Raw genomic sequence first — 25033 nt, forward strand, 5'->3', positions numbered from 1 at the left:
ACTAAGTGATCACCAAGGGCTTGTAGGCTTGCCTCTTGTTGCTTGAGACTCAGGGATATTTCTATCGCTGCTCCTGTGGCTGGTTCATTGGAAGTGGACTCAGAAACTTGCACCAGAAAAATTGACGCATCTCTAGTCTGCTTGGAGCACAACTGACACATTGACACTGTTGCAGGAGAAGGAAAAGCACAACGCTCGTGGAAGCAAGGTGTCACAGTCGAGAGCTCAATGCTCAGAACTGCGTATCACCGTTTCAGCTCAGAGAGATCGACCCATACCCTTGACTGCACAGAGAAACCCCTTTGCTGATCATACCTCACTCCAGCACCTTGTCAGACTTCACATTGCTCTGCCAGCACTCAAGTACTCACTTTTGCCAGCTTTCATTCCCCCTGTCACCTATGACACTAGACTTGATGCCCCTCAAAAGTCTGTGCATCCATTTGCCAACCCTCAGAGGCTGCGGCTATCCCAGACTCTCTAATGTCTTTATAACACCTCACTTCGCTTTCTGATTTTTTTTCTTTTGGCCCCAATAATCCACCTGTCAGCCCCAGACCATTTATGCATCATCTCTCCTGGCCTCAGAACCCTTCCAACCCTTTATCCAGCCTTAAAACCCCTGTATCTCTCGTCAGGTTTCTTGGGCAGCCAGCAGTTTTGCAGAATAATCTATCAGCCTTGACACTCCGAGCCTCTTTGCCAGCCTTCCAAATATGTCTGTCTTATACACCTCTCAAGCACCCTTCACATTCACTACAGAGCTTTGCAGACCCCTCCTCTAGTGCTCAGATCACCACTGCTGACCTTGTTTCTCGGTGCTGACACAACTGGCACTCCCAGCCCCTTGTAAAGCATAGTCTGTCTCTCTATCTGTTGCTTCTCTGGCCCCTTCGTCCTTTCTCTGACCCCCTTCTTCCATTTATCAGATCCCGAGTTTGAGCCTGATCCTGCGCTCCCCTTTGCTGATCCTGACATCCCTCTGAACCCCGGTTATTAGCCATTACGCATTTGCGATACTCAGAGTGTCTCAAACCCTCCTGCCATCCTTCACAAACCACAGCTCCTTTCACCCATCCACCTTTTGGTCCCTCTGACAAGTTTCAGTCCCTCTGATTCACCCTCAGGCCTCTACCAGCATCAGACAACGCCTGCTGTCACATAGACCTTCTACGCCATCACTCAGAACTCTCTCCCATAATGGCCCTCAAGGCTTCTCTGCTGTCGGACAAGTGGCCCATATTATGTGCGACAGTCCTGGCATTTTATCCACTTTGCATACTGGGAGTTTTGAGCACACACTTATCATTAGTATTGCAACAATGCAGATATAGGTGAAGGTCCCTAGGGGGCAGCCTACAAAACACGAGTAAGAAGTGTTTACAAGGAAGATTTTTTAATACATGTGACCTCGAATCACTTCACTTCCAAATCCTCTTCCTCTTCCACCTGATCCTTCTATGCCTCCTAAACCTGGTCCTCCTCGTGGTCCTGTTCCAGTTCTTCTTTTCAGGGTTGTTCTGGTCCTCTTGGTCCTTCCAGTCCTGGGCACACTGATTCCTGGATCTTGTGCTCCTCCTTCCCTGTACTTCCTGATCCTAGCCCTTTCTTTCATAGTAATTTGTGGTCCTCCTAGCCCTGGTCCCATTAGTCCTTGTCCTTCTGATCCTCCTGGCTTTGGTCCTCCAAGTCCTCCTGCTGTTTGTTATCCTAGTTCTGTGCTAACATGTCTATCTTTGTCCTAATGACCCATGTTCTGGTCATCCAACGGCTTATTTACGAGCCTCTTTGTGTCACTCTGCACCATGCAATGTGGTGCAAGAGCGACGCAACTGAAAAATTAGATGTATTAAGCCACACAAGGCCACCTTGTGTGGCCCTGATCTGCTTCATAAATCTTGAGTAATGCAACGCAGCGCTAATTGCTGCACTTGATTACTCTGCACCATGGAGGCGCATCCATAGGTGTTCCCACGCAACATCCATGGATTTTGATGCATTCCCAGTTTTACCAGAAGTGGTAGAGCTGGGAATGCATGTAAAACCTATGCTTCTCCATGTCAGGTGTAACAAGGAGAAATATCCTAATCCTAACAAATCTGCAGAACACATAGAAAGAGGAAAAAGCCTCAGGGGATTGTTATTGTGCAGGAAGGTGCCCCGTCCTGCACATAAACAATCCTGCACGCAATGGAGGCACCCTTGCACCTTGGTGCAAGGGTTCCTGTGTTGGCGCTAGGCTGTCAAAAGGTCACCAGTGCTGGTGAAAAGGCAGGAATGTGCTGTATTGACTTAAATACGGTGCAAAGCTGCCGTTTCCCGGTCATGCAGAGCTGCACAGCAAGGTGACTCATGCTGCATGACAATCTCATAAATATGCCCCCCAGTTCCTCCTCCCGGCCTTCTTGGTCTTAGCAGCCTGGCCTTGTCCTCCTGGCTTATAATATTCTGGTACTAGGTCCCACTGTTCTGGTCCTTCAGTTTCCATGTCATCCATGCCCTGATGATCCTGAGTCTCCCAGTCCCCTTGGTTATGGCTCCACTAGTCCTACGGGCTCTGAGATTCTTAGTTGTGGCCTTTGTGGCACTCGTTTATTAGGCCCCTCCTCCTATTTTTCCAGGTCCTGATGTTCTAGTATTCCTGATCCTTGTCTGCCTCATCCTGGTCCTTCTGTTCCTGGTGTTCACAGTCCTTGCACTCCTGTTGATTTTGTGCCATCTGGACTTCATCCTCCTGATCCTGGCCCTTCTTGTTCAGCTCTTTGATACCTAGTCCTTCTAATCCTGGCCCTCCTGGCAATTCCTCAGTGCCACCCTAATCCTCCTTCTTGGTCCATTTCTTTCCAGGTCCTCTTGACCCTAGGCCCCTAGTCTTGATTCTTCTAATCCTCCTTACCCTGTTAATCTTGTCACTCCTCCCACAGGTCCTAGTCCTGCTGCCTTCTTTGGTCAACCTGTCTTCTCATGTCCTGGTCTCCCATAATCTTGACCCTATTAGTACTTGTTTTCCTGGAGTGGATCATCATTGCCCCGCTATCCCTGCTCTTGTGTTTTTGGCCCTTCTAATGCTGCATCCACTGATCCTGGCCCTCTTTGTGCTGGCTATCTTTGTTTGGATCCTTCTAAGCCTCTCCCAGTCTCCTTGGTCTTCCTCTTTCGGGTGGTGGGCCTTGTTTCAACTCATCCTCCTTATCCTCGCCCTGCTATCCCAGATACTGGTTGATCTGCTCCACTTGGTACTCCAGACCCTGGTCCCCTTGATCCTAGTACTCCTTACTCTGACCCTCAACCTCTTGACCTTGGTCCACCTGGAGCCCTTGATCCTAGTCCCACTAGTCTTTCTTATCCCTGTCCTGCTTACCCTGGTCTCTTGTCCTTGTGGCCATTATCCCAGTCTTTTTAGGCCTCCTAAATCTTACTCTGATTCTCTAGTTTTCCTAGTCCTCTTGCTCCTTGTCCTCAAGGTTCTGCAATAAATAATTCTGGCCCACTAATGATAATTCTTGCCTTCCCTAGTTCTGATGGTCCAGAGCCTCTCCTTCATGCTTGCCTCGATTGTTCCATGCACTACCTTACCAGTCCTAGTCCTTCTCTTAGTCATTCTCAGGTACTCCTGCCCCTGTTCTCCTGGTCCTTCCAGTTCACACGCTCACGATCATGGCCCTTTTTATCCTTCCCACCCTGATTCTGGTTTCCCTCTCAACCTTCTCATTTGGATCACCTAGTCCCCATGGTTTGCCTGTTGCTTATGTTCTGCTCCTGGTCCTGTAGTATGGTCCTGGTATGTAGTCCTGGTCTTCCTAGTTCTTGACCATCTATGTCTGGTCCTCCTGAATCTAGGCTTCTGTTGCTGGCATCACTGGTCCTGGTTTTCTTAGCCCTTCAAGTCTTCCTGGTCCTTCTGCCCCATTCTAGTCCTTGTGGTCCTCCGGCCCTGTTATCCTGTTCCTTGCCCCCTTCTCTTGTCCCTCTGACTCTGGTCTGACTGTCCTGGTCCTCTTGGGTCCTTTTCCTCCTCCCCTGGTTCTTTTAGTCCCATTGTGTGGGTCACTCTGGTCCATCTAGTCCTTGTTATTCTGTTTTATAGTCCTCCTGAGTCTGAAAATCACAGACCTTCTGATGCTGATCCCACTGGCCTTCACCTCCTGGTCTTTCCTATTCCTCCTGGTCCTCACGATCTAGGTCATCATAGTTTTGATAGCCCTGGTCATTCCACACTGTGGTCTTTCTGGTCCTGAAAGTAATGAATGTATTTCAATGCAGTAAAACATGCTTCACTTTCTCACAACAGCACAGAGTGTTTTTATAATAACTACGCCATCCATCTTTTGTGGTTTTCATGAGACTGCAATAATTTAATAAATCTTGTAAGTTGGAATTCATCATATGTGTGAGCACAAACACAGGAGTTATGCGATAATGCATGACTGGGTTTCCTGCATAACTGTGGATATACCGCCATTGGCAGATAAGCCATCATCTGCTACATAACTTTATTTCTTCCTCAAACAGATCAAATATAAAAACATGTGCCAAATGGTGTGCCTTTGTTGTGAAACAACAGGCCCCGCTCTGAGTCTCCATTTAGTTTCAAGTTTTAACTTGACATCTGTTTCTAATGGTGACTTTATAGTTACACAATAATGTGCTGAAAAGCTATTATACATGTAGTTAATTTCTTAGCAAGCAATTAAGTTGTTCGTATTCTCTGTACAAGGCTAGGCACATAGAACACGATGCCCTTGAATTTACATTTTCGGTTGGAGACAGCTGTAAGGCCCCAGACAAACCATCAATTCAGCTCTGCACCTTTGACACAGTGCGATTGGAACAGTGGTTTTAAAATATTAACAGTCTCTGCATTCAATTTAGCAGAAGTGCACTTCTGCTGGGATTGTCCTGGAACACGACGCACTGTGACTGAGATTCAGCTCTGCTGACTCTGACCTCTATCCTGCAAAGGACAATAGCCTGTTCTACACAGGCTGGCTTTCAGACACATTATATTCAGTTATGTGGGTAGGCTATCCCAGAGGATCTGGCAGAGGTTACTCCCACTATGTTCTTGATAGTATTAGATAGCAGTATAATCACATAGTAATGTTATAATAGTTGAACTGTTTATCTTTTTCACTATTCTCATAATAGTTACAATGCTTTGTTTCTTCTGCCTAATAATTCCAGCTCACTCTTTCTATACAATAATACCATTGTTTCAATAAATGTTTGAAAAGCTATTTTCGTATATTTCTTGTGTTTACCTTGGGCATGCAAAGTAACAACAAAAGGGGAGATCTGTTTCTGTGAGTTCCATGGGGAATAAAGAGTGGTCATGTTCGAAGTTGCTGATACCATCTGGTACCCTTGTAAGATTCGGGGCTCAGATGGGGTACTGTGAGCTAGCTTAGGAATTAAAAAAATTCTGATGATATATGTGAACTGAGTTACTATATTCTGAAGTTCTTGTTGTCCAGATACACAGCCCTACTTAATTTGTAGGAACTGTATAGCAGGTGAGGAGGACAGCAGCTCCTATACCACCCTCAGTTAAATTGCTGAGGGGTTGAGTCGTGGGGGCGCAGCCCCTAAACCAGCCTCAGCTTTGCTTCTTCTCAGAGAAATGCATCATTATGTTGTTAATACTAGAAATAATACGCTGTGTTACGATGACTGTACTACAGTGGAAAACATGGGGTGTGTTACAAATTGGGTTTCTGGTTGGCAGTGTTATGCACTCTGTCCAAGCAGGAACCACAATCCTAGGTAGGGTAGGTCAGATACACACTATAAATTATCCTGTGCTCATCCTCTGGTAGCTTGGAACTGAGCAGGCAGGCTTAAATTACGAGGCAATGTGTAAAGTATTTGTGCAACACTTCAAACAGTAACACAGTGAAAACACCACAAAAAGACTCCACACCAAGTTAGACAAATAGATCAGATCTTTATGAACACAACAAGATAACAATGACAAAAATCCAATAAGTAGAAGTGGGGATCTGGTCGCGCCTGATCAGGTCAAATCCAAAAGTTCGGGCCGACCGCAATGGAATGTGGGTCATGTACAGGGACCTGCGTTGGCCCGCTGAACAGTACCTTGGTGACGTCGATGGAGATGTGGGGAGCAATGGAGGCGATGCATTGCATCGATCTTGCAGATGGAGGCAATGAGTCGGTTCCAAGCTGCACACTGGCGCAGATGCATCGAGAGTCATTATGCGAAGAAAACTGGGTCGATTGGATGTCATCAAGCCTCAGGGCGGAAGGCGATGCAAGCAGCACGTATCAATGTGTCAGCACTGACCCGTACAATTGAGGAGCTGCGTTGGAAACAGGAGACGATGTGTCGCACAGTTGGTGATGTGGAGTTCACAGTCCAGGCAGCAACAGCATTGCATTGGCATCGAGGGAGATGCACTGATTCCGATCAAAACAACTTCATTGATGTGTGGAATTACACAGTTTCAGCACTTTAAACTAACTTTTATGGGCTCAGGACTGGATTGGCACCACTTGGGAGAGCAGGACTCACAGCAGACAGAGTCCAGGTGCTGTTTGTAAGTTGTAGAGAAGTCTTTTATATCCCTGAGACTTAGCAAAACAGGAGGCAAGCCGCAAACCCTTGGAGTCACTCAGGGTTCAAGTGAGAAGAGCCAATTCCTTCCTCAGCAGGGCAGCAGACAGCAGGGCAACCAGCAGAAAAGCTGTTCTTCCAGAGCAGCAGTCCAAAGTGGCAGTCCTTGTAGCAGCACAGCAGCCCTTCTTCCTGGCAGAGTTGTTCACAAGTCCTGCAGTGTTCTGAGTTGGTAGGGTTGGAGGTCCATTACTTATTCCCAGTGGTGCCCTTGAAGTGGAGGTGACTTCAAAGAATGGTCTTTGAAGTGTACACAGGTATTTTCATCCTGCCCTGGCTCCAGACTCACTACAGGGGGGTATGCAGCCATGTGTGCATGGACAAAGCCCAGCCTACTCAGATGTAAGTATGAGGCTGTACCCAGCTCCTCCCTCCCGTCCTCCCAGGAATGTGCATAAAGTTACACCCAGTCTTCCTTTCTGTGGGACTCTCTGGAGGGAATATACAAAAAGAACTGTCACTCAGCCCAGCCAGTGATCAGAGACAGGCAACAATCACGAAATGGCTAAGAGCAGGAAAACAATCTAACTTCCTAAAAGTTGTATTTTCCAAAAAAGTAACCTCAACTCCTCCTTTACCATTAAAGAAGATATGTCTTGCCTACTCCTTCTCAGTTAAGAAGTACAGTGTATTAAATGTAATAAGGAATCCCCAGTTTTAACCTATGAGAGTGGTAGGGGCCACAGTAGTGAAAAACAAATGTGGGATTTGTGTTACTACCAGGACATTTAAAACTTAAAAGTACATGCCTAGCTTTTGGTTACATAGCACCCTGCCCTATGGGCTACCTAGGGCCTACCTCAGGGGTGACTTATATGTAATAAAGTGGGAGTTTAAGACTTAACAAGAGGTTTTCAATGCCAAGTCAACATGGCAGTGTAAACTGCACACTGGGCTACTTGAATGGGTGGCACAAGCAGTGCTGCAGTCTCACTATTAGCATTTAATTTGCAGGCCCTGGGCATATGTAGTGCACTTTACTGGGACTTATAAGTAAATTAAATATGCCAATTGTGGATATACCAATCAAACCTTGTTTTGGGGAAAGAGAACATGCGCTGGTCAACAGTGGTAAAGCGCACTGTTCAACAGTGGTAAAGTTCCCTGTTAAACAGTGGTAAAATGCACTTTTCAACAGTGGTAAAGTTCCCTGTTCAACAGTGGTAAAGTGCTCTGGTCAACAGTGGTAAAGTGCTCTGGTCAACAGTGGTAAAGTGCTCTGGACAACAGTGGTAAAGTTCCCTGTTCAACAGTGGTAAAGTGCACTGTTCAACAGTGGTAAAGTGCTCTGGTCAACAATGGTAAAGTGCTCTGGTCAACAGTGGTAAAGTGCCAGACTCCTAGGGCGAGCAAAATGAAATCAACAAGAAGGTGAGGCAGACAGGCAGAAGGTTTGGGGGAGACCACCCTAAGGCTCTCAGGTCTAACAGGGTGGATATGACCTGAAAACAACAATAAAAACAAATTAAAAAAGAGGAAAATCCTACCTCGCTGCAGAACCTGAGACCAAACAGGGCGTTTACTCCATGGATTCAATAGACCTGGGCACCTTCACCTCATTATATGGGATTTATTGGGGTGAATTAGTCCCACTTATGCCCCCGGAGTCCAAGTCTCTCATTCATAGAGTGACAGAAAGGGAAAGTTCAGTCACATAAGCACTCAACTCTTTCCCTTTTGTCTCCTCTCTACGGGAACGAGTTAGGGGTTCCCCTCGCAGCACGAGGCGCTAACACCTCACCCTAGGAGTCTTATTCTAGAACTACCTAGAACTAGATGATACTTTAAGCATTGAAGCTTCTGGGCCTCCAGACAGGAACCTGTGGGTACCCTCCTGCGCTGTGATGCACTTTAACTGGGCTCCCCTGATCCTCAGGCTGGGGCAGCTAGGCACTAGGTTACAGACCCTGCTATCCCATAGGGTCTACCTGGGCAGGTCATAAGCATGGTGTACTCTTAATGCAGCTGTGAAGGGCCCAGGTCACTCAGTCCATCAACAGGTGGTGGGAGCCGGACAACCATCAGCCGTGCAGCGCCTTCATCTGAGCAGACACTCGCCCTGCAGACTGACTGCTGGCAGCCTCTCTCTCTCTCTCTCTCCCCCGCTACCTCCACCCACCCTCTTTCTCTCTAACATTCACTCTCCACCTCCTCCCTCTTCCTCTATCACACTCACTTTCCCACGACTTCCCCTCTCACTCGATCTCTCTTTCTCTCCCCGCTCCACCTCTCTCCCCTTCTTTCTCTCTCCTGCCCCCACAGTGTATCTTTCTCACCCCATTCTCTTCCTCCCCCATACACTTGCTCTCACCCTCATATCGCTCCCCTCCACTTCTATCACTCTTCCTCTCCTCTTCCCCTCCACTTTTACCACGCTCTCGTTCTCTCTCTACTCCTCCTTCACCATCACTCCTACCTCCCTCTCTCTCCTCCCTCACCTGGACTGCAGACACGTGTGTCTGGACACCCAGGGAAGTAAGTGCTCAAGGCAGGGCAGAGACAGAGTCCGCCTGGCTGCCCCCAGGAGCTGTGTGTGAGCACGTGCACGTGTGGAGAGGCGCCCCCTGAACTCAGTGACAACACCCTCTAGTGAACTATGGAATATTTCATCATGAAAACTGTGTGAATAAAGGTTATTGAAGTACTAGTGGCCTTAAGTCCATTTATTGTGTTCCCTTGTGGCACCTCCACGTTATGTGGATTCTAGGAATGTGGGTGAGGGACACGGCTGGGAACTGACTGCGAGCAGCCTGGGTTGTCTGTCGACATCTGCTTACGCCAATAAACACCAGAACCAGTGTTCAGCGCCTGGTGATTATTTCTACTTACTTCAAACTACAGGTGAGGTGCAGTGTGAACTGAGACCTTATAGGAAGGGACCACCAAAGACAATTCTAGAAGGAAAGGGGGTGAACTACAGACCAAGAGAGAGTGCTGAGAGACTGAGGGCCGTGTCCTATTCATCCTTCTGTCCTATTGTACAACTGTCCTACTGCACATCTGTCCTCTTCCACAACTGTCCTGCTGAACATTCACTGTCCGCAGAATACTCCTTACTTACAAAAGTCAGGGGGAGCCTTGGTTATCTCTGGCTGATTCCCCCCATGGACCAGCCCCACTCATCTCCTGGAATATAACCAGGTGCATCTTTCTACCTTCTACTTTTTGTGTACAGGCCTGAGCTGTGTGTTTGTGATTAAAGTACTGTACATTTTTCAAGTACAAGCACTGTCTGGACAATAATTTAACTGTTTTATACTTTCCTGAGTTCTTGGTTTCTAATCCCACACCTTTTCCCTGAGTAACCCTTGGACTGCTTGACTTCACTACTCTGAGGGGATCACTTGTTGCTCAGTCTTTGACCCCACAGTAACTCACACTCTCCCAAGAGCAACATTTAAAATTTGTAGCAAAATAATTCTGATTGGTTTGTCCTTGTGTCAAAACCTTACTCCAAGTGATAACCCCAGCCCTGATTCATTTGTGTCAATAGCACTTTGCATGTTGGGACATGTAGTTTGTTGCTTGCTGTTAGGTACCTTGTCATCTCAGTCCCAGCATGCACACTGTGTTGGTTTGAAAGATAAATTTGCCTTTGAGGGTCACACATCTAACTGGTGTTCTTAAAGTTTCATGACATAAGAACACTCTACTTTTAAAACAGGATGGCCTGGACATACACAATAACATCTGGAAAAATGTGTTCAAACAATCTAAAACGACCCAATATGTCTGCACAACCTGGAGATGGTTTTGGAGTCATGAAATGCCTGCAGGAGGATGATATTGTGTTGCATTTGTGCTGGAATATAAAATTATTGCACATTGTTCACAGAGTCTGCATACCTTTGCACAGTGCATGTTATGTAAATTACAATATGGCTTGTGCAGCAGCGCAGATGGTTCGCGAGAAAACAACGTATACATGGACGCCTGTAATTGCGATGGAATCTTTACAGTGTACGCACTGTATGGTTTACAATACAAGGGCAGATTTAAGAAAAGTGGCGTTGCATCAAATGCAGTGCACATCTCTTGTGCCCCTTAGCGCCCCCTAGCGCCACCATGTGTGCGCCGTATTTAAGATACGCAGCACCATGGCAGTAGTTAGGGAACTAGCATCAACATTTTTCGCGCTAGTTTGGCACTTTGCAGGATTATCGTCAAAAACTTTGGCTCTAATCCTGCAAAGCTCCTTGAGGCCCATTTGAAATAATGGGTTGCCTCCTTTTAACACTTGCTCGGTGCAGGCGTAAAAAATGCCTCAAAAAATGGCACAAAAAATCTTTTAGATTTATTTGTGCCATTTTTTCACCCCCACTAACTTGGGAACGCCCCCCTTGCATACATTGTGCCTGGCGCAGGCCTAATGTGGCGCAAGGGGTTACAGAGTGAGGAATGCATGCAATGCGCCACTTTGTAAACCTGGCACAGCATATTTGGCCTCGTTGGCCACATCAGCGTAAAACAAAATGGCGCTAATGTGTATCGCAAGGAGGCGCTGGGCCCTCTTAAATCCGGTCCATGGTTCTGTATTGTGATATATCTTCACTGGTCCAGCCATCTTCACATGTTACAAAAACACTGTCCAAGAAAAGAAGTTTTAAACCCTGGCAAAGAAATATCAGCATAATTCACTGGTGATGGAACACAAAAGCATCAACATTTAAGGTGAAAAAGAGTCAGATAGAAACCATTTAGTGGCTGATTTGTACAGAGTGAGACTAGAAAACCTGGATTAATCACGGCTTCCCCGCTTAACCAGATTGTGTGATTTTAGGCAAATATTTGACATCGCTGATCCTCCATTTATTTCACTATCGCACATAAAAGCACCTTCACATCTGTGAGTTTAGAATACCAGTTCTACAAAAACCTGTTGTGGTTGATTAAATAGACTATATCGTAGCTTTATCGATAATAATCTGGGCAGGGCCGGCTTTAGAGTTAGAGGTCCTGGTAGGACCATCTTTTTTGGCGCCCCTCCCCCCATGGCCACCTTCTCCAAAGATTCCCTCACTTCCACCTTCCAATGGTGTCACTCACCTCTACACAGCTCCTGCCTCACATGCATGACTTTCATCTTATAGTGCTACTCATACTAACCCTAGGGTGTCGAAGCACTTTAGTCTAAATACACATTGTACAGAGGCAATGAATACATTTGTAGATCAGTCTGTAGGAAATGTTACACTACCCAATGAGGATCACCCTTCTGTGATCTGCATGTACACCTTCTTTGCCGCAGGTACATTAACCCTCTGTGCTCCTTCACGATGATCCACAACTGCCACCTCCTCCCAGCAGAAACATGAATCACCTGCATTATCTTGGTATTTTTTATTGTTGCCTGAAACCTGCTGGACACACAAGAAAACAGCAGCTGCTTTTAATGCCAACGTTATTTCTGAACAGAGCCTCTCCCAGGCTAGTACAGGTGTGGCTGCACCAGTCGCACTGTCCTAAACCCGCCCTGAATCTGGGTTACAAACAGGGTTCACGTGACACTATCTTGCCTCTGAGTTCACTAGTAATAGCCCTGTCCCCGGGCAGGGGCAGGAAGGGTTCTGAGGTCATGTTTGTGTCTCTGCTTGTGCTCTGGTCACATTGTTATCACTGCAGAAGGGGGCGGGTGAGGGGGGATGCTGAGGGATGAGGGGCTGGGTTACCCCCAGTACAGACAGAAGTAGGGAAGAGCCTCTGTGTGAAGGGGGCGGGGAGGATGAAGGGCTGAAGCTCTCTGCAGCTCTCACACCAGCCTCAGCTCCGCTCCCCAGAGAGAGAAGAAGGGGAAGAGCCTCTGTGTGAAGGGGGCGGGGAGGATGAAGGGCTGAAGCTCGCTGCAGCTCTCACACCAGCCTCAGCTCCGCTCCTCCCCAGTAGAGATAGAAGTAGGGGAAGAGCCTCTGTGTGAAGGGGGCCCGAGGGAAGGTGTAGAGAAGCTCCATGGAGTCCGCATTGTACAGGGACAGCCGCCCCCCCTCGTAGTCCAGATACACCCCCAGCTTAAGGGGCTTCTCTTGAGGGGACAAAGGGGTCTGAGGGGAGGTGAGAGCCTTGTACTGACCTTTATAACCCCGCACAGCCCAGACTCCCCCCTCAGGTGACCGTGTGACCCCTCCCTTCCTGTCCACAGACTCTGCTGCGACCCCCACATGCCATTCTCTCCCCTCCAGCAGCAGCTGCACCTCCCAGTAATGTCTGCCAGAGGTGAACCCCTCGCTCCCCAGCACACAGGGGTAGAAGGTGAATCTCTTGGGGGTGTCCGGCAGGGGCTGTGCTGTGCCTGTCCATCTCACAAGTCTCCCCCCCTCAGACAGGAGGAGCTGAGGATGAGCTGAGTCAGGATCCAGAGTCACCATCACTGCAGAGAAGAGATTCAGAATTAGAGATTTAATGACACAAATAAAGGCTGTAATTACTGCTTCATGTTTTATATGATTAATTTACACCACATCTGGAAGGAGCAGCTGTGCTAGAGAGCATACAGCACTAGACTGATCACTGCACTAAAGAGTGCTTTCATTTAGAGCACACACTGCACCAAACAGCACTACAGAGAGAGGACAATCCACTACACTGAACAGCACACTGCACGACAAAGAAGACATTCTACCACACACTCCACTGCACTGAACAGCACACAACACTACAGACAGGACATCCTACTATACATTACACTGCACCAAACAGCACATGGCACTACAGAGAAAGGACAATCTACTACACACAGCATGCAGCACTACAGAGATAGGCCATCCTACTGCACAATACTCTGCACCAAACAGCACATGGCACTACAGAGCGAGGACATCCTACTGCATGCTACACTGCACCAAACAGCACACTACACTACAGAGAGAGGGCATTCTACTACACAGCACCAAACAGCACACATCACTAATAGACAGGACATTCTACTACACACTACACTTCCCAAACAGCACACAGCACTACATAGGACATTCTACTACACACTAAACTGCCCAACCAGCACACAGCACTACAGAGAGGGCATTCTACTACACAGCACCAAGCAGCACACTGCACTCCATCAACAGGACATTCTACTGCACACTACACTGCACCAAACAGCATACTGCGCTCCATAGACAGGACATTCTACTACACTGCATCAAACAGCACACAGCACTACATAGACAGGACATTTTACTGCACCAAACAGCACATGGCACTAGAGAGGACATTCTACTACACACTGCACCAAACACCACATGGCAGTACATAGAGAGGACATTCTACTGCACACTACACAGCATAAAAGAGCATAGCACTACACATACAAGACATTCGATTACACATTACACAGCAGCAAACAGCACATAGAACTACAGAGAGGACATTCTACTGCACACTACACTGCACCAAACGCCACACTGCGCTCTAAAGACAGGAAATACTACTACACACTACATTGCACCAAACAGCACACAGCACTACATAGACAGGACATTTTCCTACACATTGCACTATACCAAACAGCACACAGCACTACAGAGAGAGAGGACATACTACTGCACACTACACAGCACAAAACAGCACATCATTACACATACAGGACATTCCACTACACATTACACACCACCAAACAGCCTATGGAACTACTACGAGAGGACATTCTACTGCACACTACACTGCGCCAAACAGAACATTGCGCTCTATAGACAGGGCATTCTACTACACACTATACTGCACCAAACAGCACACAGCATTACATAGACAGGACATTCTACTAAACATTGCACTGCACCAAACAGCACAGACCACTACAGAGAGAGGACATTCTGCTACACACTACACTGCACTAAACAGCATGCAGCACTACATAGATAGGACATTTTACTACACACAACACTGCGAACACTGCACTACGCAGAGAACATCCTTCTACACAGTACACTTCACCAACCAGAACACAGCACTACATAGACAGAACATCCTACTACACACTACACTGCACCAAACAACACACTATCCTCAATAGACAGGACATTCTACTGCACACTACACTACATCAAACAGCACACTGCACTACACATACAGGACATTCTACTTCACACTACACTGCACAAAACAGCACACAGGACTAAATAGAGAGGACATTCTACTGCACGCAACTCGGCACCAAACAGCACACAGCACTAAATACAGAGGACATTTAATTGCACACTACACAGCACAGTACCTCACATACAGGACATCCTACTACACATTACACATAACCAAACAACACATGGAACTACTACGAGAGGACATTCTACTGCACACTACGCTTCACCAAACAGCACACTGCGCTTCGTAGAGAGGACATTTTACTACACACTACACTGCACCAAACAGCACATGGCTCTACATAGACGGGACATTCTACTAAACATTGCACTGCACCAAACCGCACAGAGCACTACAGAGAGAGGACATTCACCTACACACTACGCTGAACCAAACAGCACACAGCACTACATAGACAGGACATTCTACTACACATTGCACTGCACCAAACAGCACACAGCACTACACAGAGAGAACATTCTATTGCACACTAAAGAGCAACCTTTGACCCTGCTGCTGCAGGTAGGTCGCTCCCCGCTTTGCCCTCTGCGCCACCTCCTCCCTCCCGTCCTCACTTTGTCTCTTTCCCCGCCGCTGCGTCCCCTGCGGTGCCTCCCCCCTCCTTCTTTCACAGTTTTTCACTTTCCTGCCGCTGCATCCCCTGCGGCCCCTTCCGCCCCCCCCCCCCCCTCCTTCTCTCACCGTTTTTCACTTTCCCACCGCTGCGTCCCCTGCGGGCCCTCCCGCCTCCCCCTCCTTCTCTCACTGTTTTTCACTTTCTCTTTCCCGCCGCTGCGTCCCCTGCTGGCCCACCCCCCAGCCCTCCCGTAGGACAAGCCCTCCCGCCTCCCAGCTGCCACTCCCACCCTCCCCTCCTCTTATGGCAGCCGCGGCGCGCCAAAGGCAAGCCCGTCTGCGCCCGTCTGCGCCCGTCTGCGCCTGGACCACGCCCAGCGCCACCCCCCCCGGTCCGCGAGACCCCTGCACCTCCAGACGCCGCTACACGGCTGACCAACTCAACGCCCTCAACCCTGGCTGCATCACAGCATGCTCCCAGCCCTCACCAAGGAACACCCAATGACCCTTTGCATGCCGCACCTGCAGATTCACCTGCGACAGAACAACGAAACAAACAAAGACCAAAACTAACCACTTCCACTGCATACTCCTCAACACCCGCTCCGCACGCAAGCACGCCATCGAGCTCTGGGACCTGCTCGACTCCACCGCCCCAGACGTAGCCTTCCTGACCGAAACCTGGTGGAACGACTCCTCGGCGCCCGACATCGCAATAGCCATCCCGGACGGCTACAATATCATCCATAGGGACCGCAACAACGGAATCGGAGGAGGCATAGCCATAGCCCACAAATCCCTCAAGACCGCCGAACACCTACACTTCCGCATCCACACGACCCCAACACCACTCTCAGAGGAATGCTCATCTACAGACCCCCCCGGACCACGAGCACCATTCAGCGAATCCCTCGCCGACCTCACCAGCACCCACGCACTCACCTCAACGGATTACATCCTCCTCGGGGACCTAAATTTCCACCTGGAGAACAACAACGACACCAACTCCACTACTCTGATCGACAGCCTCACCAACCACGGCCTCAGACAACTCGTCAACACACCAACCCACATCGCCGGCCACACACTTGATCCTATCTTCTCCTCAAGTGCCCACGTCACCTTCAACCATACCACTGTACTCCACTGGACCGACTACCACTGCATCCACTTCACCTACAAGAAACATACCGAGCACCATCGCTCCCAACAACCACCCCGCCGATGCTGGAGCAAAGTTACGGAAGACCAGCTTACCAACGCCCTCGCCCAGAACCCACCCCCGACTCCACCGACCCAGACACCGCCGCCCACTACCTCGCCCCGTGGATCAACGACTGCGCCAACACCCTCGCGCCACACAAAAAAAACCACTGACAACCAAGCCAGAAGAAAAGCCACCTGGTTCACCGACGAGCTCCTAAACTCCAAACGCGACTGCCGGAAGCTAAAAAAGGAATGGCTCCTCAAACACACACCTGACAGCCTCACAGCCCACAAGGACGCCACCCACAAGCACCACCAACTCATCAGACAAGCCAAACGATCCCACTTCAAAGACCGCCTGGACAACAACGCACACAACAGCAAAGAGCTCTTCAGTGTAATGTGTAGCAAAACGTTCTCTATGTAGTGTTGTGTGCTGCTTTGTGCTGTGTAGTGTGCAGTAGAATTTCCTCTCTATATAGTGCTGTGAGCTGTTTGGTGCAGTACAGTTTGTAGTAGAATGTCCTCTCTATGTAGTGGCATGTGTTGTTTGGTGCAGTGTAGTGTGTAGCAAAATGTTCTGTCTGTTTAGTGTTGTGTGCTGTTTTGTTCTGTGTAGTGTGCAGTATAATGTCTTCAACGAGCTCCTGAACTCCAAACGCGACTGCCGGAAGCTAAAAAAGGAATGGCTCCTCAAACACACACCTGACAGCCTCACAGCCCACAAGGACGCCATCCGCAAGCACCACCAACTCATCAGGCAAGCCAAACGATCCCACTTCAAAGACCGCCTGGACAACAACGCACACAACAGTAAAGAGCTCTTCAGCATTGTGAAAGAACTCTCCAACCCCAGCGCCAACGTCAACGACATCCTTCCATCCCAAGAACTCTGCAACGTACTATCGACCTTCTTCCACCGGAAGATCACCGACATCCACAACAGCTTTGACACCACTCCCACGCCAGACCCCACCCCCGAACACTCCACATGTGCAAACCACCTGACCTCCTGGACCTACGTGAACGACACAGAGACACGCAAGATCATGAACTCCATCCACTCAGGATCTCCGTCAGACCCCTGCCCCCACCACGTATACAACAAAGCCGACTCCGCCATCGCCCCCAACTACGGAAGGTCATCAACATCTCCTTTGAAACAGCGACATTTGCTGAAAAATGGAAACACACCGAAATCCACGCCCTCCTCAAGAAGCCCAAAGCAGATCCCTACGACCTCAAGAACTTCCGACCCATCTCCCTGCTCCCTTTCGCAGCAATGGTGATTGAAAAAATCGTCAACACACAACTAACCGGCCACCTCGAAGACAACGGCATCCTAGACCCCTCCCAGTCTGGCTTCAGACGAAATCACAGCACCAAAACCGCCCTTCTCGCCATCACAGACAACATCAGACGCCAAATGGACAACGGCGAAACATCAGCCCTCATCCTCCTGGACCTATCTGCCGCCTTCGACACAGTCTGCCACCGCACACTGAAATCACGCCTCCACGAAACCGGAATTCAAGAAAAAGCCCTCGACTGGATCGTCTCATTCCTCTCCGGCAGAACCCAGAGAGTCCGCCTCCCCCCCTTCCGCTCCGAAGCCACCGACATCATCTGCGGCGTTTCCCAAGGCTCATCCCTCAGCCCGACGCTGTTCAACATCTACATGGCCCCCCTCACACAAGTGGCCTGAAAACATAAACTCAACATTCTCACCTACGCCAACGACACCCAGCTCATCCTCTCACTCACCAAAGACCCGCGCACCGCCAAAACCAACCTCCACGAGGGAATGAAATCCATCGCCGAATGGATGAGAAACAGCCGTCTGAAACTGAACTCAGACAAGACGGAGGTCCTCATCCTCAGACCCACCCCCTCCGCCTGGGACGACTCCTGGTGGCCCACCGCACTAGGAACCCCGCCGACACCGTCAGACCACGCTGGCAATCTGTGCTTCATCCACGACTCCTCCCTCACTTTGTCTAAACAGGTCAACGCAGTCTCCTCCTCCTGCTACAACACACTCCGCATGCTCCGCAGAATCTACAAGTGGATCCCGACAGAAACAAGAAGGACAGTGACACAGGCCCTCGTCAGCAGCAGGCTGGACTACGGCAACGCACTCTACACAGGCATCCCAGCAAAAGACCTACTACGCCTCCAACGCATCCAAAACGCCTCCGCCCGGCTGATCCTCAACGTACCCCGCCACAGCCGCATCTCCCACCACCTAAGAAACCTTCACTGGCTCCCTGTGGACAAAAGGATCACTTTCAAGCTTCTTACCCATGCTCACAAAGCACTCCACGACACTGGACCAGCCTACCTAAACAACAGACTCAGCTTCTATACCCCCACCCGTCAGCTCCGCTCCACTAACCTCGCCCTCGCCGTCGTCCCCCGCATCTGAAGAAAGACCTCCGGCGGCAGATCCTTCTCATACCTCGCTGCCAAAACCTGGAACACCCTCCCCACCACCCTGCGACAGACTCAAGACCTACTCACCTTCAGAAGACTCCTCAAGACCTGGCTCTTCGACCAGTAACAACAGCTCCCCCCTCCCCCCCCAGCGCCTTGAAACCCTCACGGGTACGTAATGCGCTTTATAAATCCTATGATTGATTGACTAAACAGCACACGGCACTACATAGAGAGGACATTCTACTACAAACTGCACTGCACCAAACAGCACATGGCACTACATAGAGAGGACATTCTACTGCACACTACACTGCACCAAACAGCACACTGTACTACACAGACAGGATATTGTACTACACACTACACTGCACCAAACAGCACACAGTACTATACAGAGGATATTTGACTGCACACTACACAGCACCAAGCAGCACACAGCACTAAACAGAGAGGACATTCCACTACACTGCACCAAACTGCAAACTGCACTACACAAAGGACATTCTACGGCACACTACACTGCATCAAATACAACATTGCATTACATAGACAGGACATTCTACTACACATTGCACTGCATCAAACAGCACACTGCAATACAGAGAAAGGACATTCTACTACACAGCACCAAAAGGCATACATCACTTCATCGGCAGGACATCCTACTATACTGCATCAAACAGTAGACTGCATACTACTACACTGCACAAAAGAGCACACTGCAGTGTACAGACAGGACATTCTACTACCCACTACACTGCACCAAACAGCACACTGCGCTCCATCGACAGGACATTCTACTGCACACTACACTGCACCAAACAGCACACTGTGCTCCATAGACAGGACATTGTAATACACTGCACCAAACAGCACACAGCACTACATAGACAGGACATTCATCTACACATTTCACTGCACCGAACAGCACACAGCACTACACAGAAAGGACATTCTATTACACACTACATTGCACCAACCAGGACATGGCAGCACATGGCGTGGACCTTCTACTGCACACTACACAGCACAAAACAGCACAGCACTACACATAGAGGACATTCTATTACACATTACACAGCATCTAACAGCACATGGAACTACATAGAGAGGACATTCTACTGCACACTACACTACACCAAACAGCAGACTGCTCTCCACAGACAGGGCATTCTACTACATAATACACTGCACCAAACAGCACATAGTACTATATAGAGGATATTCTATTGCACACTACACAGCACCAAGCAACACAGAGCACTACACAGAGGACATTCCACTACACTGCACCAAACAGCAAACTGCACTACACAGAAGACATTCTACTGCACACCACACTGCACCAAATACCACATTGCACTACATAGGGCATTCTACTACACATTGCACTGCATCAAACAGCACACTGCAATACAGAGAAAAGACATTCTACTACACAGCACCAAACAGCACACAACAGTTCATAGACAGGGGGGGGGGCGTGGGCTGCAGCCGATGAAGCTGCACGCCTAGCGTGACGCTCCAGGGCCGAGAACGGGGCCCAGCCCGTTTAATTACTGAAAAAAGAGCTCTGCACCGACAACAATCCACAACCCCAACGTCGGAAATCTGCCTGGTCAAAAAGGATCAGACACTGGCACAATCGGGCTGGTGATTAAAGAGAAACCGGCGAGTAGACCCCGCTGCCGCCGGGAGCCAAGATGGCGGCCGTGCCCGAGTGCCGGCCCTGTTAAAGCTGCGCGGTGGAGAAGAAAGGACGAACGCTCAGCAACCGCAGAAATTATTTCCCTGCCCTCCAAAGTGAACCCCCGGCAGCGGCGAGCCCCCCTACTCACCCTGGGAGAGGCTGGTGAGTAGATAAGTGGGCGAGCGGTGCACCGGTGCGGGCGGGTGAGGGTAGAACAACCCGCCCGTCCGTAACCGGGAAGAAACTGCTGATTCGCCGGCTGGTGGCTCCAATGAGGTGAGGAGCTGCGGACAGCTTGAGAGGCACCCCCACAAAGCCGGTAGCGGGGGATACGCAAAAAGGCTACACTTGAGCTCCCGAACAGGGCACTCCACATCCACGCACAATCCTCAGGAGAGGGTCACCCGGAGGAGCACTAGATCCCTTGAGGAGGAGGGAAGAACAATCTCACTACCCACTAACTGTCCAGCGCTGGACAGTTCTATAAAAGTCTCAAAGCACTCGAGATCCTGGCCCCTCCCCCACCCATCCTGGCAACCGGACACTAAACCGATGCCCGATCAAAACAGAGGGAGGGAAGAGGCTTGAACATCCCTCATTGTCATAAAACCCCCGCGAACCTGGTGAAAGTTGGTGGACTCTGGGGGCAACAGGAAAACTCACAAGGCGGAAACCTCAGAACAGAGTGCCCCTGAACTCATCAGACAAGATCATTCCCCTACTTGAATACATAACTGATCCAACAATGGGTAAACCCAAAAAGCGCGAGGATCAGAACCAGGATGATGCCACGACTACCAAACTGCCTGACCAATCCCCGAATCCAAATTCCCAAGACGGCTCCACGCAACAGGAGACAACACTGGACACGTCCTTCAAGCCATCAGAGAATCCCGCGAAGCACTGGAACAAAAAATAGATAACCTAACTGCAGACCTCTCTCTACCATGGGATGACCACCGTAAGCTAACAGAGAGAGTGGGAACGAACAAAAAGACTCTTGCTCTGGTGACATCAACACAGAAATCCTCATCCACTGAACTTACGGAATGCTCAACCTGGATCCAAACCTTGGAAACCAGAGCAGAAGATGCTGAAAACCGCGCCCGCAGGAGTAACCTTAGATTGGTTGGGGTACCGGAGGGGGCGGAATCCTCAGCAACCAGTATGGAATCCTTTCTGGAAAACTGGCTCAGAGAAATAGTGGCCCCTGAGGGGCTCTCAGCATTTTTTGCAATAGAAAGAGCCCACAGGGTGCCTGGCAGACCTCTTCCCCCCAGAACAAGACCGCAACCAATAATGGCGAAACTGTTACACTATAAAGACAGAGATTACATACTATCGCAATCCCGCTTACATGGTGAAATTATGTTAAATAACCAGAGAGTCATGATCTTTCCGGATTTTACTAAAGGAACACAAACACAAAGGGCCTCCTTCAATGAACCTAAGCGCGTCCTGCGCGAGAATGGTATAAAGTACACAATGCTTTTCCCGGCCAAACTCAGAGTGGAGTATAACAGCAAAACACATTTCTTTTTTATCACCGCAACTAGTAGGAGACTGGCTGGAATCCCTGAATATAACCAGCCTGGCCCACCGCTCCAGAGCCCCCCGCACGCCTGGCAGGAAACGCAGCAGATATACCAAGCGAGTCACAGAAGCCGCCCCCCCAAGACACTAAACTCTCCAGGAAATGCGGGACGCCGTGGACACTGCAGCAGCAATAATCGGAGGAGTCTGCTCTCTATCCCAGACCTCTGGCAATATCTCAGACCCTGACTCGAGTTGCGGGAGCTCTTCCATATCATCGCAGGACACCCTCACCAGCTTACCGAAAGTAACCCAGAGAACAGCAGAAGAAATTATTTGACCCCCTGCTGAACGAGCCGAATAGACTGAGTATGGATATGAACATATTCAACTCGTAATAGTTAATAGAGGAGGCAATCTGCAAACTGGCTGTCAGAGACACATTTTGAATAAAACTTTAGGGGCTGCAGATACAATTTTGCTGGGTCCCGGGAACGGCCCGGAGTGCAGGCTCTCGGTCTCTGGCACTACCCACCTATAGGACACTAAATAAGAAAAGTTATAATGGTTTGGACGGGGAAAGTTCTGGTCACCGGTCCTGGGGAGTGGGAGTTGGGATTTAGAATAGTTCATTCAGTAATTGGGGTAACCTGGGCACACGTCCTTAATGAAGCAGACAATTCTCGACCTAGAGTCTTTTCACTTAAACACAGATCCAAACTCTACGACACGCACACCCATCCTAACCACCGCAAACAAAAACAAAAGAAAAAAAAAAACCCTAGATAATGTCCACAAAATATAAAATAATAACCCGAATATCAGAAGCTTAAATAATATGTCCAAGCGATAAAAAGTATATAGCCATCTCAAACGCAGGGGGGTACACATGGCCCTACTGCAGGAAACCCACTTAGTAGAGCAAGAAGTTAATGCTCTTAAAACAAGATGGGGAGGCCAAATATTTGCCACAAATTATTCAGCATTTGCAAGGGGGGTGCTACTGTGGATCTGCCGTGGAGCGCCCTTCAAAGTACTACACAAGAACATAGACAAGGAAGGGAGATATGTAGTGGTCACCAGAAGATTAGAGGGAAAGGAAGTGACCATCAGTGGTATATATGCGCCAAACCAAGATCAAGGGAAACTTCTTGACAAGTTATCCTGTGAGATAGGCCCACTCCTCACAGGCCCAACAATAATTGGTGGTGACTTTAATTGCATAGCCAACATCAATCTGGACAGGTCACATACACCCCTATCACAAACCCAAACCCTAAAAACCGCCAAATCATTTACAGACTGGCAACAACATTGGCAACTAAAAGACTGCTGGAGGCAATTTAACCCACACAACAGGGATTACTCATATTACTCAAGAGTACACGATTTGCATGTTAGGCTTGACACTTTTTTAGTATCCCCTGAAATCCAAAACAATGTGATAGCGGCCGAATACCTTAGCCGTACCAAATCAGACCATAACCCCTTGATAATCTCGCTAACCTGGAGTAAGGAGAGACTAACGATCCCAACATGGTGCCTTAGAGCAGAAACACTTGAAGACGAAGCATTCAAACACCTATTACGCACAACCATTGTCAAATTGTTTAAACAAAACACAGCATCCTCATGGTCCCTCGAGTGGGAAACATTCAAAATAGTAACCAGAGGCATCTGTATCAGTGAGGATATTGGAGTTCGGAAGTCAATGGAAGACGAGCTTGGAAGGCTTGAGGACTCCCTTAGAGACATCGAGCGTAGGCGCCCTACACATCCTGACCTGGCCCCTCTACTGATCGAAACCAGAACCAAGATAGCTGAAGTGAATACTAGACTGTCTCGCTTCGATTATAAGCAGTACTTACTGTAGGAGGCTGGCCTGGCTTGTAGTGGGTACCAAGGGGTACGTACACTCTGTACCAGGTCCAGTTATCCCTTATTAGTGTAGAAGAGGTGTTTCTAGCAGCTTAGGCTGATAGAAGGTAGCTATAGCAGAGCAGCTTAGGCTGAACTAGGAGACATGCAAAGCTCCTACTATACCACTGGTGTCATATGCACAATATCATAAGAAAACACAATACACAGATATACTAAAAATAAAGGTACTTTATTTTTATGACAATATGCCAAAAGTATCTCAGTGAGTACCCTCAGTATGAGGATGCCAAATATACACAAGATATATGTACACAATACCAAAAATATGCAGTAATAGCAAAAGGAAATAATGCAAGCAGTGTAAAGTTACAATGTATTGCAATAGGAGCACATAGGTGTTGGGGCAACACAAACCATATACTCCAAAAGTGGAATGCGAATAACGAGTGGACCCCAAACCTATGTGAGCTCGTAGAGGGTCGCTGGGACTGTAAGAAAACAGTGAGGGTTGGAAAAATAGCCCACCCCAAGACCCTGAAAAGTAGGTGTACAGTGCACCTATAACCCCCAGAGAGCACAGAAGTCGTGATAGGGGGATTCTGCAAGGAAGACCAACACCAGCAATGCAACAACAGTGGATTTCCGGACCTGAGTACCTGTGAAACAAGGGGACCAAGTCCAAGAGTCGCGACAATGTCGAGAGAGGGCAGATGCCCAGGAAATGCCAGCTGAGGGTGCAAAGAAGCTGCACCGGGTGGTAGAAGCTGTGGATTCTGCAAGAACGAAGAGGGCTAGAAACTTCCCCTTTGGAAGATGGATGTCCCACGTCGTGAAGAAGCTTGCAGAGGTGTTCCCACGCAGAAAGACCGCAAACAAGCCTTGCTAGCTGCAAGGGTCGCGGTTATGGTTTTTGGATGCTGCTGTGGCCCAGGAGGGACCAGGATGTCGCCACTTGGATGAGGAGACAGAGGGAGCCCTCACAGAAGCAGGCAGCACCCGCAGAA

General features: G+C 48.9%; 1 protein-coding gene across 1 annotated transcript in view; it reads right to left on the reverse strand.

The window, feature by feature from the left end:
- Positions 1–11982: 11982 nt before the first annotated feature.
- LOC138301384 (E3 ubiquitin-protein ligase TRIM39-like) overlaps positions 11983–25033 on the reverse strand; it is a 167593-nt gene continuing 154542 nt past the window's right edge. Inside the window, exon 6 of the mRNA XM_069241819.1 lies at positions 11983–12998. Coding sequence (XP_069097920.1) covers positions 12484–12998 — 515 coding nt within the window. The 3' untranslated portion in view covers positions 11983–12483. The remainder of the gene's footprint in view (positions 12999–25033) is intronic.

Source organism: Pleurodeles waltl, chromosome 6 (genome assembly GCF_031143425.1).
Source record: "Pleurodeles waltl isolate 20211129_DDA chromosome 6, aPleWal1.hap1.20221129, whole genome shotgun sequence".
Lineage (NCBI taxonomy): Eukaryota > Metazoa > Chordata > Amphibia > Caudata > Salamandridae > Pleurodeles > Pleurodeles waltl.